The sequence below is a fragment of the Artemia sp. Qi Xiang Cuo genome, chromosome 1 (genome assembly GCF_049724085.1).
Source record: "Artemia sp. Qi Xiang Cuo chromosome 1, ASM4972408v1, whole genome shotgun sequence".
NCBI classification, from domain to species: Eukaryota; Metazoa; Arthropoda; class Branchiopoda; order Anostraca; family Artemiidae; genus Artemia; species Artemia sp. Qi Xiang Cuo.
Genome location: NC_142794.1, coordinates 16533551 through 16554648, shown reverse-complemented (window position 1 = coordinate 16554648; position 21098 = coordinate 16533551). Strand labels below are relative to the sequence as shown.

Sequence of the window (21098 nt, the reverse complement as noted above, 5' to 3'; positions counted from 1 at the left end):
TTTGTCCTCGTTCCAGTCTTTGAACAAAATTGTTACGCCGAAAGGCCTTAAAATCATTTTATCACTTCCTGTAATATTAAAAAAAGAATCTTCTTTAAAAAGATTGGATATATTCTATGTTTTAAATAGAAAAATAGGGGAAATCATTTTCAAAGGACGAAAGAAACATTAATTTTTTCTACCACTACTTGAATTGTAAAAAGAAAAAGATATAAGCAAAGAAAGTATGTTAAGATACACAACTCAGTTTTTAAAGATTTTTTTTTTTCGCTGCAGATTTTGAACTAAAATTGTTTCTGCGAAAATATTAAATTATTTTATTGAATAACAGATTTCCCGAAGAAATGATAAATTTTAAAAAATGTGTTACACCCATTCGCTTTAGGCATGACTTTTCTACTCTAAAAACTTATTCAGCTCTGTATACTACTTATTTTTCTAATGAACGATGTAACTGAACAGTACACACCCCTAATGCATCATTTTTTGGTAAACCCCACAAATTATTTCGGGTTGACCCATACTTCTCCTCAAAAAATCTATCATTTTATTTTTTCAGTGCTTTCAAGTTGTGATGGTGAAGGCACTATCTCGTATCGTCTATCTCGATGTGATGGTGGATTTATTTATCTAAGATCAAGAGGGCATGTTGAATACGAGTCAGGGTCAAACCGAGCCAAAGCACTCATATGTATCAACACTTTATTGAGGTAAGTCGTGATGGTAAAGGCAGCATTTCATATTGTCTATCTCGATGTGATGGTGGATTTATTTAGAGTCTTGTCAATTGACTACGCTACTGGGCCTCTCATTCAGTAATGAAAGAAAATTGCGGTAATAGTTAAGGACTTGTCACCACTTGAAATAGTAAACGAAAAAAGTAGTAGGGCAGAGGTGTTCGAAACCGTACGTTTTGAGGTTTTTGACCCCTACAAGGCATATTTCTAAAGATACAAACTTCCTTTTTACACGTATAGCTTAATTATTCACTATTCTTGGCGATTTTTTTTAATGACTTCCATCCAGTCATTTCCTGCTGAGACCCAAAAATTTATGATCTCTTCAAGTGTCCGAAGTCGCCCCAAACACGGGGTGACTTTGGACACAAATGGGGCTTTTCAAGACATTCATTAACTAATGCTTGTAATAATGTATTCAGATAAACTTAATTTTTATTTCAGATAATACACAAGTTAATTATAACATTTTATTTGTTTTATGGGAAAGATGGCCAAAACACGGCCAAATACAGGAGCTTTGGCTTTTCACCCAGTTCTTCCTACTGAAAACAGGGCATAAAGCTTCATGATAATGTCTTGAAAGTCAGTTTCTGCACAATCTCGACATTCAGGGAAGATAAACTTCCTGCCAGACTCACGCAGGTAGTTCGTCCTTGCTACTCTGCCACTTATTTCTTCAGTTTCACCAAACATAGTAAACAACATAGTTTTGCTTCTTTCCCACCATAAACCTTACAAGCACAAAATTTGCATTAGAAAATTCTTCGTCAGTCTCAAGCTCAGTGATGCTTCCACCATGTAAAAACTCGCAATCCGACTCGTCGTTGAGCTGCATATCTATGTCTGAAATACTGTCTCTAGTTTCGTCAGCAATGAAGGAAACCTTTGACTTTTTTGCGATCTTTTCTTTTTCTTAGCGAGTCATAGCTCAGTTTTTGCGCGGACTACTTGCATTTTACCTTTGGATTTGGTCTGAGGCTTTTAGGAGTCTGGCCATAAGGCCATGAGGAGGAGGCCATAAGCAAGTTTGGTGTTGACCGTTCTTAGTCCATTAAAACAGGAGATGAAGCACGAACTGAACCATGGGGAGGATCATCCGTATTGGAAGGCTCCGGGGCATTCTGTTCAGCTGGGTCTGGACCATTTTTCACTTCAGCCGGCAGAAAATTCGCTTTTATAGATACATTTGGATTTAAAGGCCAAAATTCCTGCCTTTTCAAAGCCGGCTGTGTTGTTTTGAGGATTTAGCTCTTCCAGAAAGGGATTCTTGCACAACTTTATTATTTCATGTGTTGAAATTCTCTGACCAAGGTTATATGCATCCATTGTCAAACGACTTCCTGATGGCATTTTTCAATAGTGCATACCGTTAAACTTCAAGAGGCTTGAGACGATGGGAGTGATGGGAAGGAATTGTTTGGAGGTAGATATCGTTATATTTGCACAAGGACACTACTTCTACTGAAATGTGGCTTTCATGATTATCAAGCAAGAGTAGAACATCGATTTTTTGTTGAGTTTGACCTCTTTTAGAAAGTTGTTTGTGGTACAGTTGAAATTGTCGGAGGTCATCTATCCACTGAGATGAGCTGAGCCAATGCATCCTGCTGGTCCATCACGATACATCCTCTCTGGGGCTTTGACTCTTGGAAAAACAAACACTTGCGGAATCGTCTGACCAGTTACAAATATGAACCCTAGCATTGTGGTATTTTCGCCTCTTTCTGACGACATTGTCTGTGCTACCTGTTTTGCTCCCTTTTTAACAGTCATCTTTGGGGCGTGCACAACTGTAGGTACTCCTGTTTCATCGCTGTTCCGAGTTCGACCAAGAGGAAAATGATATTTGCAAAACAACTTTTGAAGATTTCGAAAGAAGGCACAAATTACAACGGTATTAAAGCCGGCAGCACGAGCCTGGCTTGTATTTTCAGGTTCTCTGATGGACATACTAGCGTTCCGCTTGACGAAGCGTTTTATCCAGTCACTCCTGCTCTCTCATTCAGTTCCCTACATGACAGGAATTTGATCTTCAGTCTTATTACCCATCGGTAGGCTAACTTTCTTGTTGCATAAGGAGTCAGCCCATCGTTTTGTACTGAGCGCTTTTCGAAGTACGCAGCAAGCTCTTTCTCTTGTTTGGAAGTAAAAACAAGCTTAGTGATCTCCTGGACACTGTCATTGTTCTTATTACTATCAGTACCATCACTCTGCTCGAGATCTTGAATTTCTGCCCTGTGTCGTTTCACGGCATTCATAAGGGTACCTATCTTCGAAGAAAATTTTTCTGCGGTTGCTTGGAAAGACGAATTCCTATTTATGAATTGAATAACAGGCTGACTAATTCTGGATCAGGATGACCGCTTCTCTTTTGAATATAGTTGCAAACCATCCGTAAAATATAATTATAATTGTCAGTATCTGAAGAACACAACACGGAAATTACATAGGTCACACCAGTTGATGCTTTAAGGCATTGAATGGAAAAAAGTCTGCTGGTCCTCTATAACGAAAATTGTAATTTTTTCATTTTTCTACCTCCGGCTACATCTAATTCCATTTTCCAGGTTAAGAAAATCTTCCATCAGTACAGGTGAAACTGAAGACTGCAAAAAGTTCCCGGAGTCGCCCCTTATCGACGCCATTTTAAAAATGTATTCTTTTATAGATAAAGACCAAACATTTACTGATGGAAATTGTTATGCAATTAGCAAGGGCATACCTTGTCTGATCCTGCTAACTTGCGGCCAAGAGCTAGAATAACTTAGAAAACATTCGAGAAGATTTGAAAATTTTAAACTTGCAGCAAATATGTGTTACATAAGGATTTTTCTTATTCTTGGTTTTGTCTCACGGCTGAGGAGTCGAGTCGAAACTTTTGTAAATTCTTTTGGGAGAGGGGTTAATGAGACTTAGAATGCTGTGTTTCGGGAAAGAGCAAAAAAAATTTTAGAGTTGGGGGTAAAGGAGCTTGGACTTTTGTGTTTAGGGGAAGGGATCTTTTATTTAACTCTTTTTCTATATTTAGTAAAAATTAATATCTTCAAAATCGATATGCTTTTTTTAGTTGAATGGCTTTCCTATAAAGGGTATATCTTCTGGCTTAAGGCGCTTAAGTTAATGTTGTTTTTTTTATTTTAAATATAATTTTCTAAATTACACGCTTAAGAGTTGAATATAATTGCCCGTTTAAGTTATCTTAATTGCGAATGGAAGCGTTACAAATTAATCAAACCCCCCAAAAATAGCGAATTTAGCCACTGGAGAAACCTGAGTTTCATTTAAATTGTCTTAGTCCACTGTCGGAACATTTTTAGGAAAAATATTTTTAGGAAAGTGGAATTCCGGTACGTCACTAGCTATTATGTCTTCCCTTCTGAGACAGTGATTATTATACATATTAATTATATGCTTTGAATGTTTGTGCAAACGAAACCTGTTGTCCAATTACAAAAAAAAGAAGCCGGTATTAAAGGCTAATTGTATATTTGGCTGAAAACTAATCATAATGGCAGACATTGTTATAAAAAGATAATTTGTAGAGACTTTGTCTTTAGTATGGGTGCGAGTGGCGGATCCAGGGGAGGGGGCGCGCGCCCCCTAACATAGTCTAAAGTTGTGTAATTTACTTAATTAACGCAAGTTTGCGTTAATTAAACTTTCTCCTAACGCCAATGGGAATTTTTCGCAGGGGTACGGGGAGACAAGCGCTGCCATGATTTTTTGGGGAACTTTTACACAGGGCCACTGATGAGGAGGGCATAAACAGGAGCCCAGAATGAGACCCGGTTGAATGATTTTTTTTTTCTCTTTTTGTTTAGCCTGAGATGTTCGTGGGCCTTATTGCATGATATATTAGTCAAAATGAAAGTGAAAAATTCACCCAATTCGAGATTAGAATTCTCTCCTTGAGTAAAAAAAAATCTGAAAATTGTTTTCTCAGTTTTGTTCCAGAAACTGTACACCAATTTTAGACGTAGAGTTTGAGCAATTGACATGAAGATGGCTCAGGTCAGGCATGGAAGATTCGAATGGCCTATGAATTTGCCCTCTTCCCTCCTGCTCATGCTGACATTTCTTCTTTTTTTGTGGTTTTCTAATTATATCTTATATTTTTATTTTTCGTCTGTCGTTTATTTTCAGTCGATGTTGTTTCCCTCTAATATGTCCTCTCGTTCCAAAATAAGGTCGCCATTGGCCTCTCCATAACTGTAAAAATCCTTCGATTTCCCGCGGTTTACTCTATTTTATTGAATTAAATATTTTATTTAAATATTTTATTGACATGCTTACCTTCGCAGATTGGCGAAGGTAAGCACTTAAAATCTGGATGAATTATGACCGGAAAATTCATTTTGACCGTTGAGATACCCCCCCCCCCCATCGTCAGTTTAAAAGAAAACATATATTAAATTTAGAAATATTTTTTGCTGTTTTCAAATGAAAGTAATTAGTGACATCGCCTCCTTAACTCCCTGCTCTTTACACTGTCTGACTTATAAACCTCAACTTATTTTTTATTGAAAGTATGATTATTTTCAAAATATACTCTTTTGTAAGCGTGAAGAGTGGTGGAGGTTTGATAGAGTGCTCCCTCAGTTCCAGGAGTGTCTTTTTATGCTTTTTTGTTAAAATGAAGGCTCTTACCTTCGTTTTTATAGGCTTCTATTATAGCGTCAATCCATATTTATCCGACTTATATTTCATAATTTTTTGTTATTAAATCTTCTTTTTTGAGACGTGCGCCATTAGGTGTATTAATGATATGCTTTAAATATCTGTGTAAATAAAACCTGTTGTTCAACTACACAAATACAAAACAAAAAGGAAAATTGGCATTATTAGCGGACTTTGAAGACTAATTATACTTTGGGCTTAAATTTATTCATAACAACTCTGACAATTATAGGTTCACGGAGGACTAAGCTTATGCTGAGTTTTTTTTGGGGTTTTTTTGAAGTTCCGTTATATAACTCTTTGTCCTTCTTATTATAAAAAAAATTCACGTATACACCCTTGAATAATAATATATTGAACTTGTCACATATTGGCTTTAATACATTTAGATTTAGATGCTTTATTATGTAAGTATTTTGATTTTTTTTTTTTTTATTGAAGGGAATTGGCATCAGCATATATTTTCTATTTCAAATTGCTTCTATTTTTCTGTTTTATTTAAAACTTTTCTATTTTATTTTTAAACTTTTGTGTTTTATCTATGATTTTTTTTTTTTTTCTTTTAAAACTAGCCCGTAGTGAAGAACAAGTCTTGTGTGTATGTTAAAAATGATCTTGTCAAATTGAACGATTCAGAATTTCCACTGAAAGTTTTTTTCCTATTATATGCTTACTAACCTCCCGTTTTATATTTAGTGAGGAAGATGGGAAAAAAGCCCTCGAGCAGGTCAAGTTAGAAGCAGACGCTTTTCTCCGAAGTGCTGCATTATCAGAACCTGTTTGTCAAACCTCAAAAGTAAGCATCTTTTTTCAAGGTTTACCTAGTCCAAAGTCCTAGTCCATACCCAGTTCCTTCTCGTAGTTAAGAACGAATTCTAGCCCCTGGCGCAGGAATGTGCCCAACCAAAAATATTTTTTTTTTAGTTTTTTTTTTTTTTTTTTTTTTAAAAAAACAAAAATTGTTTTTTTATTTTTTATAAATTTGTCACTAGATTTGTTGTGTAATTCGTCTGTTTGTTGCTTTTTTGCCAACAAAGCAATTGACAAATTCAAAATTTACATTCTTCTCCTTTTGAAGTTACATTAAGAAATTTTCAGGAATTCACGCTATTTGAAATCAATCTACACCATGGGTAGATCCCCTTAAGTTAGCAGTATTAGAATCTAATCAGCATTTAAGAGTATTAAAAATTGCATCAGTATCTTAAGTCCTTAATTTTACAACCACGATCTATCAGCAGTATAAAGATTAATGAATCGCCTTTTTGGATTTTGCCTCTGTTTTCAGGGTTGCCACCTGTAGCACTCTAGCACATGCTCATGGTTGTCACTTGTAGCACCAAAAATAGCTGTTTAGTACGCAAATTTTGGCAATTGTATTACTTTAGGAACTGACTGTGGTGGCAACATTGTCTGTATTTTTCACCTAAACAAATTATTTTTTCTAGAATATTGTTTGAATAATCTTATTTTTTGATCTTGGTGGCATAGAAGTGAGTTCTCGTGAAAACATGTATTATTAACTTGTGACTATTTGATACGCTATAATGAATGCGATAGACGCACTGAGGTCGGACTGTCAATTTTGGGAGTGAGGGGGAGGAAATGCTCTTTTCTTAGGGACAAGGGACGGTGGCCGTGGCCACCGGACAAGGGGTGGTTAAGTGGCCGGCCACTTAACCTAATCTAACCTAACCTGCTATTCCTAGACCTAACCTATCCTAATCTAACCTAACCTAACCTCACAAATATAGCTTTCAATATGGCTTTTCAGTGGAGGATTTTAAAATCCTCTGGAAAATTTGAGTTTGGGGGGAGGGGGGGGGCGTTGGGGGGATTTCAAGAGCGAGGGTAACCTAACCTAAGTTCCTGTTATTCCTAGACCTAACCTAACCTCACAAATATAGCTCTTAATGTGGCTTTTCAGTGTGTTTTCCAACGAAAATATTTAAAATACGATGTAAATCTTTAGGGACTAGTATTTTCAATAGTATGCCCCCCCCTCGCTCTGGGCCCTTGTTACATTATGTTAAGGGAGGCCGCACTTACCCTATGGTAACCTACCCTAAGGTGCTAACCCAAAAAAAGTTAGGTAACCAAATCTAACCTGGGGGTGTGGGGCTCCGATCGTTTGCAGCCGGCCTTCGGCCTGTGACCCCTGGGGGATCCTGTTCCGTGGTTGGCCTTTGGCCTTTGACCCCGAGGGTGGGGGGTCCCACCATCGTTGGGCCTTCAGCCTATGACTCCGGGGGGTGGGGGTTCCCACTGGGGCTCCGATCGTTTGCAGCCGGCCTTCGGCCTGTGACCCCGGGGGGAGCCTGTGCGGGGGTGGGCCTTGGGCCGGTGCCCCCGCGGGGGGGGGCGCCCCCCATCGGTGGGCCTTCAGCCTAGGCATCCGGGGGGTGGGGGGTCCCACCTGCAGGGGGCCGTCAGTCTGTGATCCCGGGTGATGTGGGTCCCGTCCGTGGTCGGCCTTCGGCTCCGTGGCTCCCATTAGACGATTTTGGAAAAAGGTGATGCCGGAGGGGGACCTAGTTCTCCTTCCAATTATTTTTTTTACTTAAAAGGGTCACTAGAATCTTTTTTAATTAGAATGAACCCTCTCTCGACTGTTGTGTTTCGAGTTGGAGTACAAATTTTTTTCAACCCCAACTTTTATCGGCTTATGTATAAATTTCATAACTTAAAAACCTATCCCCCCGGTGCTGAAGAGTCCATTTTATCTCTAAAGACATAGTTATTGTGCCTTTTAATTATGTTGAAGAAAAAATCCATCTAAAAATTGATTAGACGATTTTGGAAAAATATTCACATTATGACGAGAACTTTCAAATATAAGAAGTTACTTTGTTCACATAGAAATAACTTTATTTCTGAAAAACAAGTCATAGAATGGCTTATAGCATTGGGGGTCTTATGCAAATGAAAAGAAGACATAAAATGAACTTGTTTTCCATGATCCTATAGGTCAATATTTATTAATTTGATTAAGGAAAGGAAATATACCGTTATTAGCGCATATTATTTAGTGTTTTGATGGCTGTCACTTCAGTGCATATTGAAATATAGATATATATATATATAAAGTAATGAATAGTCCAAATGAACTCACCGGTCCTTCGATGGTTAATGTACGTTTAAATTTTAATTTATATTTTCCCCTATGGATTTTACATATTTTAACCAGAGAAATATATTTTATTTCTATAATTTTCTTACAAAAACGAGACGATTTTGGAATAGCCAGATCTGTAAATTAGGTATCTGTAAACCCCATTCTGCGTACCATTAATTAGAATTAACTATATGTTTTGCTAGAAATACCCGGCCCTGAAAATTAAGTTTCTATAAATTCATTTTTGTATGCTATTTATTTAGATTAAACTATACACAAACAATAGCCTACTTACAAAAACTAAGATATAAACTCCCAGCATTTAATTCTATCGAGCAATGTCGAAGTGTTGGACATAATTTTTTTTAAACAGTATCGTTAGTTTTGAACTTGGTTTTCAAACACCTAAATAATTAAATGCCTTTAGACTTGCTGTTTATAAAAAGTAATGCATTAAAAAAGTAGTTTGTTCAAAGTAAAACGTTAAACTAAGCTTCAGATAATCAAATAAAAAAGTTTCATTCAATATTTTTAATAATAATAAGCTTTGTTTTTAAATTCTAAAAAAAGTCGTGTAAAGAGCGATGTCTTGCGGAGGGGGGTATTCCCATTGGTCCTAATTTCTGGTCTATTTTTTTTTTAAAATGGGGGTGTTTTTGAGCGTCACTAATCAGCATAGCACCCCCCAACCCCCCTCTCCATCGCTCTATCTTAATTGTGGTTCCCTTGTCTCTCTCTCTCTCTCTAATTACACCGTCAGTCTAGGCCGATCGGACATGCGGAACCCACACCCCCCAAACCCGCATCCATTTGTGGGTATCATTTGTTTAGAATAAACTATATTTTATGCTAGAAATAAATATTTTTAGCAGTCCTTAGACATTACGAGATAACCAGATCTGTAAATAGATGTCTTTAAACCCCATTTTGCGTACCATTAATTAGAATTAACTATATTTTTTGCTAGAAATATCCGGTCCTGAAAATTAAGTGTCTATAAATCCATTTTTTGTCTACCATTTATTTAGATTAAACTATACACAAACAATAGCCTACTTACAAAAACTAAGATATAAACTCCCAGCATTTAATTCTATCGAGCAATGTCGAAGCGTTGGACCTAATTTTTAAAAAACAGTATCGTTAGTTTTGAACTTGGTTTTCAAACACCTAAATAATTAAATGCCTTTAGACTTGCTGTTTATAAAAAGTAATGCATTATCGAAGTAGTTTGTTCAAAGTAAAACACTAAACTAAGCTTCAGATAGTCAAATAAAAAAGTTTCATTCAATGTTTTTATTAATAATAATCTTTGTTTTTAAATTCTAAAAAAGTTGTGTAAATAGTGATGTCTTGAGGAGGGGGGTATTCCCATTGGTCCTAATTTCTGGTCTATTTAAAAAAAAAAATCGGGTGTTTTTGAGCGTCACTAATCAGCATAGCACCCCCCCCCCTCTACATCACTCTATCTTTTTTGTGTTTCCCTTGTCTCTCTCTCTCTCTCTCTCTCTCTCTCTCTCTCTCTCTCTCTCTCTCTCTCTCTCTCTCTAATTACACCGTAAGTCTAGGCCGATCAGAGATGCGGGACCCACACCCCCGAGCCCGCATTCATTTGTGGGTATCATTTGTTTAGAATAAACTATATTTTTTGCTAGAAATAGTTATTTTTAGCAGTCCTTAGACATTACGAGATAACCAGATCTGTAGATTAGATATCTGTAAACCCCATTTTACGTACCATTAATTAGAATTAACTATATTTTTTGATAGAAATACCCGGTCCTGAAAATTAAGTGTCTATAAATCCATTTTTTGTCTACCATTTATTTAGATTAAACTATACACAAACAATAGCCTACTTACAAAAACTAATATATAAACTCTCAGCATTTAATTCTATCGAGCAATGTTGAAGCGTTGGACCTAATTTTTAAAAAAACAGTATCGTTAGTTTTGAACTTGGTTTTCAAACACTTAAATAATTAAATGCCTTTAGACTTGCTGTTTATAAAAAGTAATGCATTAACAAAGTAGTTTGTTCAAAGTAAAACATTAAACTAAGCTTCAGATAGTCAAACAAAAAAGTTTCATTCAATATTTTTAATAATAATAAGCTTTGTTTTTCAATTCAAAAAAAAGTTGTGTAAAGAGTGATGTCTTGAGGAGGGGGGTATTCCCATTGGTCCTAATTTCTGGTCTATTTCAAAAAAAAAATGGGGTGTTTTTGAGCGTCACTAATTAGCATAGCACCCCCCCCCTCTTCATCACTCTATCTTTATTGTGGTTCCCTTGTCTCTCTATCTCTCTCTCTCTCTCTCTCTCTCTCTCTCTCTCTCTCGCTCTCTCTCTCTCTCTCTCTCTCTCTCTCTCTCTCTCTCTCTCTCTCTCTCTCTCTCTCTCTCTCTCTCTCTCTCTCTAATTACACCGTAAGTCTAGGTCGATCAGAGATGCGGGACACACACCCCCCGAGCCCGCATTCATTTGTGGGTATCATTTGTTTAGAATAAACTATATTTTTTGCTAGAGATAGATATTTTTAGCAGTCCTTAGACATCACGAGATAACCAGATCTGTAAATTAGATATCTTTAAACCTCATTTTGCGTACCATTAATTAGAATTAACTATATTTTTTGCTAGAAATACCCGGTCCTGCAAATTAAGTGTCTATAAATCCATTTTTTGTCTACCATTTATTTAGATTAAACTATACACAAACAATAGCCTACTTACAAAAACTAAGATATAAACTCTCAGCATTTAATTCTATCGAGCAATGTTGAAGCGTTGGACCTAATTTTAAAAAAAACAGTAACGTTAGTTTTGAACTTGGTTTTCAAACACTTAAATAATTAAATGCCTTTAGACTTGCTGTTTATAAAAAGTAATGCATTAACAAAGTAGTTTGTTCAAAGTAAAACATTAAACTAAGCTTCAGATAGTCAAATAAAAAAGTTTCATTCAATATTTTTAATAATAATAAGCTTTGTTTTTAAATTCTAAAAAAAGTTTTGTAAAGATTGATGTCTTGAGGAGGGGGGTATTCCCATTGGTCCTGATTTCTGGTCTATTTTTTTTTTAAATTGGGGTGTTTTTGAGCGTCACTCATCAGCAGAGCACCCCCCCTCCTCTCCATCGCTCTATCTTAATTGTGGTTCCCTTGTCTCTCTCTCTCTCTCTCTCTAATTACACCGTAAGTCTATGCCGATCAGAGATGCGGGGCCCACACCCCCCGAGCCCGCATTCATTTGTGGGTATCATTTGCTTAGAATAAACTATATTTTTTGTTCGAAATAAATATTTTTAGCAGTCCTTACACATTACGAGATAACCAGATCTGTAGATAGATGTCTGTATACCTCATTTTGTGTACCATTAATTAGAATGAACTGAATTTTTTGCTAGAAATACCCGGTCCTGAAAATTAAGTATCTATAAATCCTTTTCTTGTCTACTATTTATTTAGATTAAACTATACACAAACAATAGCCTACTTACAAAAACTAAGATATAAACTCCCAGCATTTAATTCTATCGAGCAACGTCGAAGCGTTGGACCTAATTTAAAAAAAACAGTATCGTTAGTTTTGAACTTGGTTTTCAAACACCAAAATAATTAAATACCTTTAGACTTGCTGTATATAAAAGTAATGCATTAACAAAGTAGTTTGTTCAAAGTAAAACATTAAACTAAGCTTCAGATAGTCAAATAAAAAAGTTTCATTCAATATTTTTAATAATAATAAGCTTTGTTTTTAAATTCTAAAAAAAAGTTGTGTAAAGAGTGATATCTTGAGGAGGGGTGTATTCCCATTGGTCCTAATTTTTGGTCATTTTTTTTTTTAATGGGGGTGTTTTTGAGCGTCACTAATCAGCATAGCATCCCCCAAACCCTCTCCATCGCTCTATCTTAATTGTGGTTCCCTTGTCTCTCTCTCTCTCTCTCTCTAATTACACCGTAAGTCTAGGCCGATCAGAGATGGGGGGCCCACACCCCCCGAGCCCGCAGTCATTTGTGGGTATCATTTGTTTAGAATAAACTATATTTTTTGCTAGAAATAGATATTTTTAGCAGTCCTTAGACATTACGAGATAACCAGATCTGTAAATTAGATATCTGTAAACCCCAATTTTGCGTACCATTAATTAGAATTAACTATATTTTTTGCTAGAAATACCGGTCCTGAAAATTAAGTGTCTATAAATCCATTTTTTGTCTACCATTTATTTAGATTAAACTATGCACAAACAATAGCTCTGAAAAGTCTAAAAAGCAAACTACAAATCCCAAATCATAATTTTCTGACAGCACACACCTATGAAAGGCTAAGAAACCTAGCTCAGAAAAGTCAAAAATAGCAAATTAACCGTCCCAAATCATAGGTTTCAGACAACACATACCTATGAAAGGCTAAGAAATCCAGCTCAGAAAAGTAAAAAAATAGCAACCCACCCACCCCAAATCATTGGTTTCAGACAACACAGACCCACAAAAGACTAAGAAATCTAGCTTAGAAAAGCCCGAAATAGTAATTTACATATCCCAAATCATAAGTTTCAGACAACATTCACCTACGAAATACTATGAAACCTTAGCTCAGAAAGGCCTGAAATAGCAAATTACACACCTCAAATCATAAGTTTCAGACAACACACACCTACGAAATACTAGGAAACCTTAGCTCAGAAAAGCCTGAAATAGCAAACTACTCATCACAAACTATATGTTTCAGACAACAAGCATCTCTTAGAGAATATGAATCATAGCTCTGAAAAATACAAGAAGCAAAATACAAATCCCAAATCATAGGTTTCAGACAACAAACAACAACGAAAGACTAAGAACCTTATATCCCAAATCATAAGTTTCTGTCAACACAAACCTACAAAAGACTAAGAAATCTAACTGAGAAAAGCCCGAAATAGTAATTTACATATCCCTAATCATAAGTTTCAGACAACATTCACCAACGAAATACTATGACACCTTAGCTCAGAAAGGCCTGAAATAGCACATTAGACACCTCAAGTCATAAGTTTCAGACATCACACACCTATGAAATACTAAGAAAACTTAGCTCAGAAAAGCCTGAAATAGCAAACTACTCATCCCAAACTATAGGTTTCAGACAACAAACACCTATGAGGGACTAAGAATCCTAGCTCTGAAAAGTCCAAAAAGCAAAACTACAAATCCCAAATCATAGGTTTCAGACAACACACACCAACGAAAGACTAAGAAATCTAGCTTAGAAAAGCCAGAAATAGTAATTTACATATCCCAAATCATAAGTTTCAGGCAACACACACCCACGAAAGGCTAAGAAATCCAGCTCTGAAAAGTCCAAAAGCAAACTACTCATCCCAAACTATAGGTTTCAGACAACAATTACCCATGAAAGGCTAAGAAATCTAGCTCAGAAAAGTCAAAAATAGTAATGTACATATCCCAAATCATAAGTTTCTGACAACACACACCTATGAAAGGCTAAGAAACCTAGCTCAGAAAAGTCAAAAATAGCAAACTACTCATCCTAAACTATAGGTTTCAGACAACTAACACCTATGAGGGACTAAGAAATCTAGCTCAGAAAAGCCCGAAATGGTAATTTACATATCCCAAATCATAATTTTCTGACAATATTCACCTATGATATGCTAGGAAAGCATAGCTCATATAAGTCTGAAATAGCAAACTACTCATCCCAAACTAGAAGTTTCAGACAACAGACACCTATGAGAGACTAAGAATCCTAGCTCTGAAAAGTCCAAATAGCAAACTATACATCCCAAATCATAATTTTCTGACAACACACACCTATGAAAGGCTAAGAAATCCAGCTCAAAAAAGTCAAAATAGCAAACCACCCATCCCAAATCATAGGTTTCAGACAACACATACCTATGAAAGACTAAGAAATCCAACTCAGAAAAGTCAAAAATAGCAACCCATCCACCCCAAATCATCGGTTTCAGACAACATACATCACCGAAAGACGGGGCCCGGGGAGGGCCTTTGGGGGTCTGGGGGGCCGGGGGGGAGCCCGGGGAACCTTTGGGGACAGGGGGTTCCTTCGGGATTGGGTTTTGGGGATCGGAGCCCTTTGGATCGGGGTAGGGCGATCGGGGTCCTTTGGGGTTGGGGTAGAGGACCTCACGACACTGTTCAAATAGAACTTGTTTACTATAACGACCACACTCAAAACCTCTTCTAAAACCTTTTCTAAAATCATCTTTTAAAATGTCTCTAACTGTTTCGCTGAAATAATTCCCAAAAATGTCTAAAACCGTTTCACCCAAATAATCCCCTAAAAGTAATCTCAGCGTGTTCCTTTTGTTTTTGGCATCTCTGTGCTTTCACATTTCAAATTTCTAGGAAACCCTTTCCTACGTTAATCTCTTCATCTCATAAATGTTCCTAGCTACACTATTAAGGTTTCGTTAGAATATCAATTTATCTCTCCGACTTAAAGCTCAGTGAAGCCGTATTTAAAAATAGAATTTCTATCTCTTTAGCCTCCCGCATAATTCCAAGATAACAAAAGATGTCATTTCTAATTCCTGACAGTAAAGATCAATGAAGCCCTATTTAAAAATAGAATATTAATTTTTCTCTCTGACCTAAAGAAAGTTTATCCCTCAGACCTAAGATTAAAGAAAGCCATAATGTTTCTTAATTCCCCCTTCGTGAATCAAAATATTCCCCTAGCGATTATGTAAATCAATTTCTCAGGTTAGGTTAGCCTAAAGATCAAAGAAGCCATGTTTGTTTCTTAATTCCCCTTCGTGAATCAATAATTCCCCCGCTGATTATGTAAATCAATTTCTCAGGTTAGGTTCGCCTAAAGACATAAAACAGGAACATAAATTGCTGTTGACATCCATAAATGTGACAAAATTCCTTTTTTTTCATTCTCACTGACAAAAACCATAAAACAGGAACATAAATTGCTGTTAACATCCATAAATGTGAGAAAGTTCCTGTTTTTCCATTCTCACTGACAACGAACCATAAAACAGACATAAATTGCTGTTAACATCCATAAATGTGAGAAAGTTCCTGTTTTTTCATTCTCACTGACAAAAACCATAAACCATATTCTCACTGACAAAAAAAGCATTAAATACTGAAAATTTATCTGCCTTGCACACACACACACACACACATTGAAAATTGTTTGTGATAAAGAAAAAAACAAAAAAAAAATAACCCAAAAAATCCCTCCCACCCAATTTATACTTTTTTTTAGTGAATTTAAGTTAATTTTTGGAGACCGAGTTGTTTTCTGTACTCTATACATTCAACTCTGTCTGAAATTATATAATGCCCGTGTGGTATTACCTTCACACCATCTTCAAGTATATAGACTTTTTCTGATATATTCGAAATGCCATTTTCATAAAAGATAAAAGTGTAGTTTTTAAATTTTAAATATCGAATCTCAAAGACTTTCGCCTTTGGCACTAAACTACGTTCCACACAGTTTCTATACACACTCATGTCGAAATTATTTTTTACAAAGTGTGTAGGTACCCCCTTGCAAACTTGTTTGATATCCTTGCCGTGCGTTTCCACACAGTATACCTTCGGTCCAGGAAACACACCACTGGATATCAGATCGCTACCCGTTTCAGATTTTAACATTAACAATTGATTTGGGGCCTGGCGTTTCACTAGCTTTGGGTAGAGGGATTCATCCCAGTTGGTGTAGTCCATTCGTGAGCTAATGTACTCGCCATTTTCCAAATCATTCAAAAGATTTTCAGTTTTGACTTTTAACGGGAGTGAATAAGTGTCCCCGTAGTACACTTGAACTTGTCCTTCAATCAGCCACTGTACCTTGCATACATTATAATAAAATGACAACATGAGTTTCTTGGATATTTCAGTTATTGCACTTCCGCCTGCAATATTTTTATTTAATACAATGTTTATTTTCTTGCGATGTAGGAGCACCATATTGGAGTCTATGATTGTGAACGATTTGAAGTTTGGATCCGCAATGATTCGAGCACTATCTTTGGGGTTGGTTACAATGTCACATCGACTTCTGTGTCGTAGACTCTCGCACATTTTACCGAAAGCTGAGTTCAAAATGAGTTTATAGACTTCATTTTCAACCTTCGTTTTTGCTTGTGAACGCTTACAGACAAAGGTGTCAATAAACGTTTTTATGTAAGGCTTTTAATCAAATTGGAGGGCTCTATGAATCTTTGTGAAGTTAAAATCATTGTATACAATCCTTTTCAATAGTAAGTGATTAAAAATGATATTCTTTTTAGTTTTGAGGTCTTAAATTTATTTTTTTTTTTGAAGTTAACCAGTTCATACTCCCTTCATATACTAAATATAAATTGTAGGTGCTCGGAGAGTCCCTACCCACCTGTCTATTTATGCACGGAAAAACAAAGTCTTTTACCGAGTCATGGATTTCCATGGGTATTTTATCGTCAATTTCAAAAAACCATCCCTGTGCCCCAGTCTCCTCAACACTTGCAATGTCAGGAAAATTTGAAGCACACGGATTGTTTAGACATTTATAATTGCCACATGGCAAACAAAAGTGAAACATTGTCGATGGGTAAAGAAAATTCATATCAAACAAACCTGCGTCGGACTTTTCTTCGGTGTGCTGTCCACTTGGATCAGTTTTCATGATACGATCCCCGTGAAAAACATACACAACCAGCATTGATATCTATACAAACAGATGCTGATCAACATTTTATTTCAGACATAATTATTATTTGATGATTTTAATTATCAAGTCCATAACCAACTGGGGAGTTGAAAAATAATAAAATAAATACAACCCAAATTCCCCATAGATTTTATCCGTATTTTTGCACACAATATCCAGAAGAGTGAGCACGTCACTGGCCAAGTAAAGTTTACAATAATCCCACCCATTTTTACATCCACCCTTTGCCCAAACCCTCCTAGAAAATTCATAGTCGCTAGTGGCGCACTCACTCTCAGTAAGAGGATTGTAAAAGGCTTCAATGGGCGGTAGTGACGCCACATCTAGCCTCGAGCCAGATTTGTACTAATCATATAGATATATACCCTCACACGTTAAAAAATCAAACATTTTATCATCAGGTACGCGCTGTTTGAGGAGGGGGAATCTATCAAAATTATCACCTTTCTGTACCTGAGACAATTGAATTAAAGATCTTGGGAAGAGGCTGAAAGAGTCTAAAAAACTGATTTTATTCGGGCAAGTGATACCCTTGTCAACTGTTTTCCACATGAATTCTAGCAGCAGTGGCTTCTCCGATGATTTGGGTATGATATTACATGAAAAAGAACCATCTATCCATGCGTCATCTACAACTCCCCCCTTGGCAATGTGGGCCAACGCCGGAAGAACGAACTTTAAGTCATAATTGGACTTGTGTATAAAAACAGGTACGAAATTTAGTTGTCTAACGTTTAAATTGCATGACTGGTGTGCTACCCCTCTAAAGTTACGCCCCTCCGATGTAATTTCCTGCCACAAATGATCATGGTCGATCACCTTCCTCCTCTCCCCATTCCCAACACAATCATCAAATTCTACCTTGTAAACCCAACACATTTTACGATTTTTAATGGCCATTATGTCATCTGGTGATAGGAGCATCGGATGGGTTGTTTAACGAAAGCGTAAAAGCACACCGTCCCCTGTTTTGATTAGACTTACCAAGGCCAAGCGTATGAAGTCTTCAGCGTCATTCAACATATCCCCTACCTCTGACACTTTCATGGTATCATTAGAATCTCATTTTGTCCGAGTGGAAGAAGCTCCTCTGGTTTCGTGTATTTTAAAACAATTTGAATTTGATGGGTTGCCCACATCTGTCACCTTTGCCTTGCAGTCTAAAATGATCTTGTTGCTCTATAAGAGCGTGTTTTGAAAATTTTTACAACGCAAAATCACTCTCTATCCGCGCACCATCTTCACAGCCTGTTATCCATGACATTTACAGTGTTTCATGTGATGCTTTAACTTTAAATCAGAGCGAAATCTTGAGAGACATGTTGGACAGTAATAGCATACACCCCCACGCCCCTTTTTACCCTCACTTAGAACCCTACTAATATAACTCTCTCAACAATCCGAATTTTCCTCTGTCTTTTGGCAATGGATTTGTTTGAAGTTGTGGACATAGTTGACCTAGGATAAATAAATCGTTGTAAGAGAGAGAGAAGAACTTTTTTTTTCGCCTTCCATATCAACAAATAAAGTGCAATTAAAATGCTGGATGGTTCTTTTTAGAGCCCCCCTATGTGAGGACCCTTGGGAACCGGGAGCTTCCTTCGAGGTAGGAGGTTTAATACCCTATTGAGTTGGGATATCGGACTTCTCAGCAATATTCCAATAGAAGAGCCTCAAATGCTGTCTCGAAAACCCCTAAGTGTTTCAATGAAATGAGTTCATCCCAAATAATATTACTTGACAAAACTGTGAAGACATAATAGGAGATTATTAAAACCGTCTTCCTATGTGTTAATATATCTTATCGGAAATACACATCCTGTCACAAGAAGCCCACTTAGAATTCAAATTATAGCTATCGAGCGGATTAAAATTCAAATGCAACGATGGGAAATTTAGTAAGGGGCGGATGCGCGCAAAAGCTTACTGCAAAACATACTCCAGTTTAAGAATGGTTGTCATCTATGAAATAGCAAATTGTATGTTTTCATATAGTTAGTTTATTTAAAGGAATATTGGATTATTGCATTAGAAAAAGGTCTAGGTTAGAAGAGAGAAGTTACAAGGTAAGGTTTTTTTTAGAAATGTATGATAAGCTATTTCAGTGTTATAAGCATTCCATTATATACTGCTAATTTGGTTAATGAAAGAAAATGAAATAGAATTATTATAGAATAGTTTAAAAACAAATTTAAGTTTTACTCGTCAAAAGCTATGCGCCTGAGAAAATTTACCTTATTTTTGAAAATAGGGATAGAAAAAATTATGTATATACTTAATAATCCTGACTGGGCTTCTACATCTGAACTCCTTGGCAAAACATGAAGGGGGTCAAGCACACGGTCTTCAGTAGGCTGGGCATAGGCATTATGAGAAGCAGTCCATTCTCTTTTCAACTTCCTTCCAGCTTGCGTGGAGCTAACACTGGCGTGAGATGACTCTGGCACTATAAGCTGGGTGGTTGTTGGCTGGTCCAGATCGTGTACAATTCTACCGGCATATTTGATAATTGATGGCCTTGTGGCTTGCATTAATGCAACTTCACTGCATCTTGCTTTCTTTAAAGAATGGGTTCTATTGAACGTATCCTCTTCCTTGAAAAAAAAGGCAAACTTTAGCATGAAAAAAACAACCCCTTTTTCAGTTTTGTTGGATAAATGCTAAATCGGTTAAGTTTTTCAATAATACTCTTCTTTTTTTGTTAGCATCAGTGAATTACTCTCATTGATTTCATACTCATCAATAAAAACAGAAATAAATGATAAGGTATGTGAGGGGGTTCTCTCCAAAGGAAATGTCTAGCTCTTTACTCAACAATTTTTTTTAGTGATTTATAAATATCCCTACATTCTAATTAAAAAAATGGCCTTTGTGATTAAGAGGGTTGTGAATCAAATTTTTTTTTTTAGACTTTTAACGTATAGAGTGTGGTATTGAATAAGGGGAGAACCGTCCCCCAAATATACTTAATAAAATATACGTAATAGAAAAAAAACAATAAAAAAAAAAAGCGACACGGCACAATAGTAATCCAAAGTTTTAAAAACGGAATTTTGATGTTAATAAATGTATCAAAACTATGTTTATAATGCTGATTCTAAATATATATATAAATTTTATTACTTTTAGTATTACTCATCAAAGGCTACGAGCCTGAGAAAAATTTACCCGATTTTTTTTTTTTTTTTTTTTAAGAGGGGGGAAACACCCCCAACAAGTGAATGAATTTTAATTAAAATCACACCGTCAGATTCAGCGTATAAGAAAACCCTATTAAATTGCTTTAAATCTCATATCTGGAAAAATCTGCAACTTTGTATTTTTTGCCAGAAGAAAAATACAGGAATATAGAAGTTAGTTACGTAAGTTAATTTGTAAAGAGATCCATTTAGCAAAAGAAAAGTAAAATTTTTATGCAAATAGAAGCTGCATTAACTAAAAAACGATCAGAAATTAAATAAATAAAAAAGTTTTTTAAAACTGAAAGTAAGGAGCGACATTAAAACGAACAGAAATTATTCCCTATATGAAAGGGGGTGCCCCCCTCCTCATCGCATCGCTCTTTACGCTAAAGTTTGACCTTGTCTCACAACTTTATTTTTTTAAACAATAAAAACTTTAGCGTAAAGAGCGAATCCTTATGATTTCAAATATATCAGTTTCATCAAGTTTAGCTATAGCGGTCAAAAGTTACGCGCCTGAGAAAAATTGCCTTGTTTTCTAAAAAGGGGGAAAACACCCTCTAAAACTCATAGAACTTTAATGAAAATCACACCATCAGAGAACCCTACTATAGAAGTTAAAAGCTCCTATCTAGAGCCACATTCGAACGTAAATTAAAAGTTACAATGTAATTTTTATTTAA

General features: G+C 36.1%; 1 protein-coding gene across 1 annotated transcript in view; it reads left to right on the top strand.

Annotated features, from left to right (window-relative positions):
* Positions 1-21098, top strand: part of LOC148956057 (hypoxia-inducible factor 3-alpha-like) — a 147837-nt gene that overhangs the window by 112675 nt on the left and 14064 nt on the right. The window contains exons 6-7 of the mRNA XM_089089070.1: positions 560-710; positions 6114-6213. Coding sequence (XP_088945196.1) covers positions 560-710; positions 6114-6213 — 251 coding nt within the window. The remainder of the gene's footprint in view (positions 1-559; positions 711-6113; positions 6214-21098) is intronic.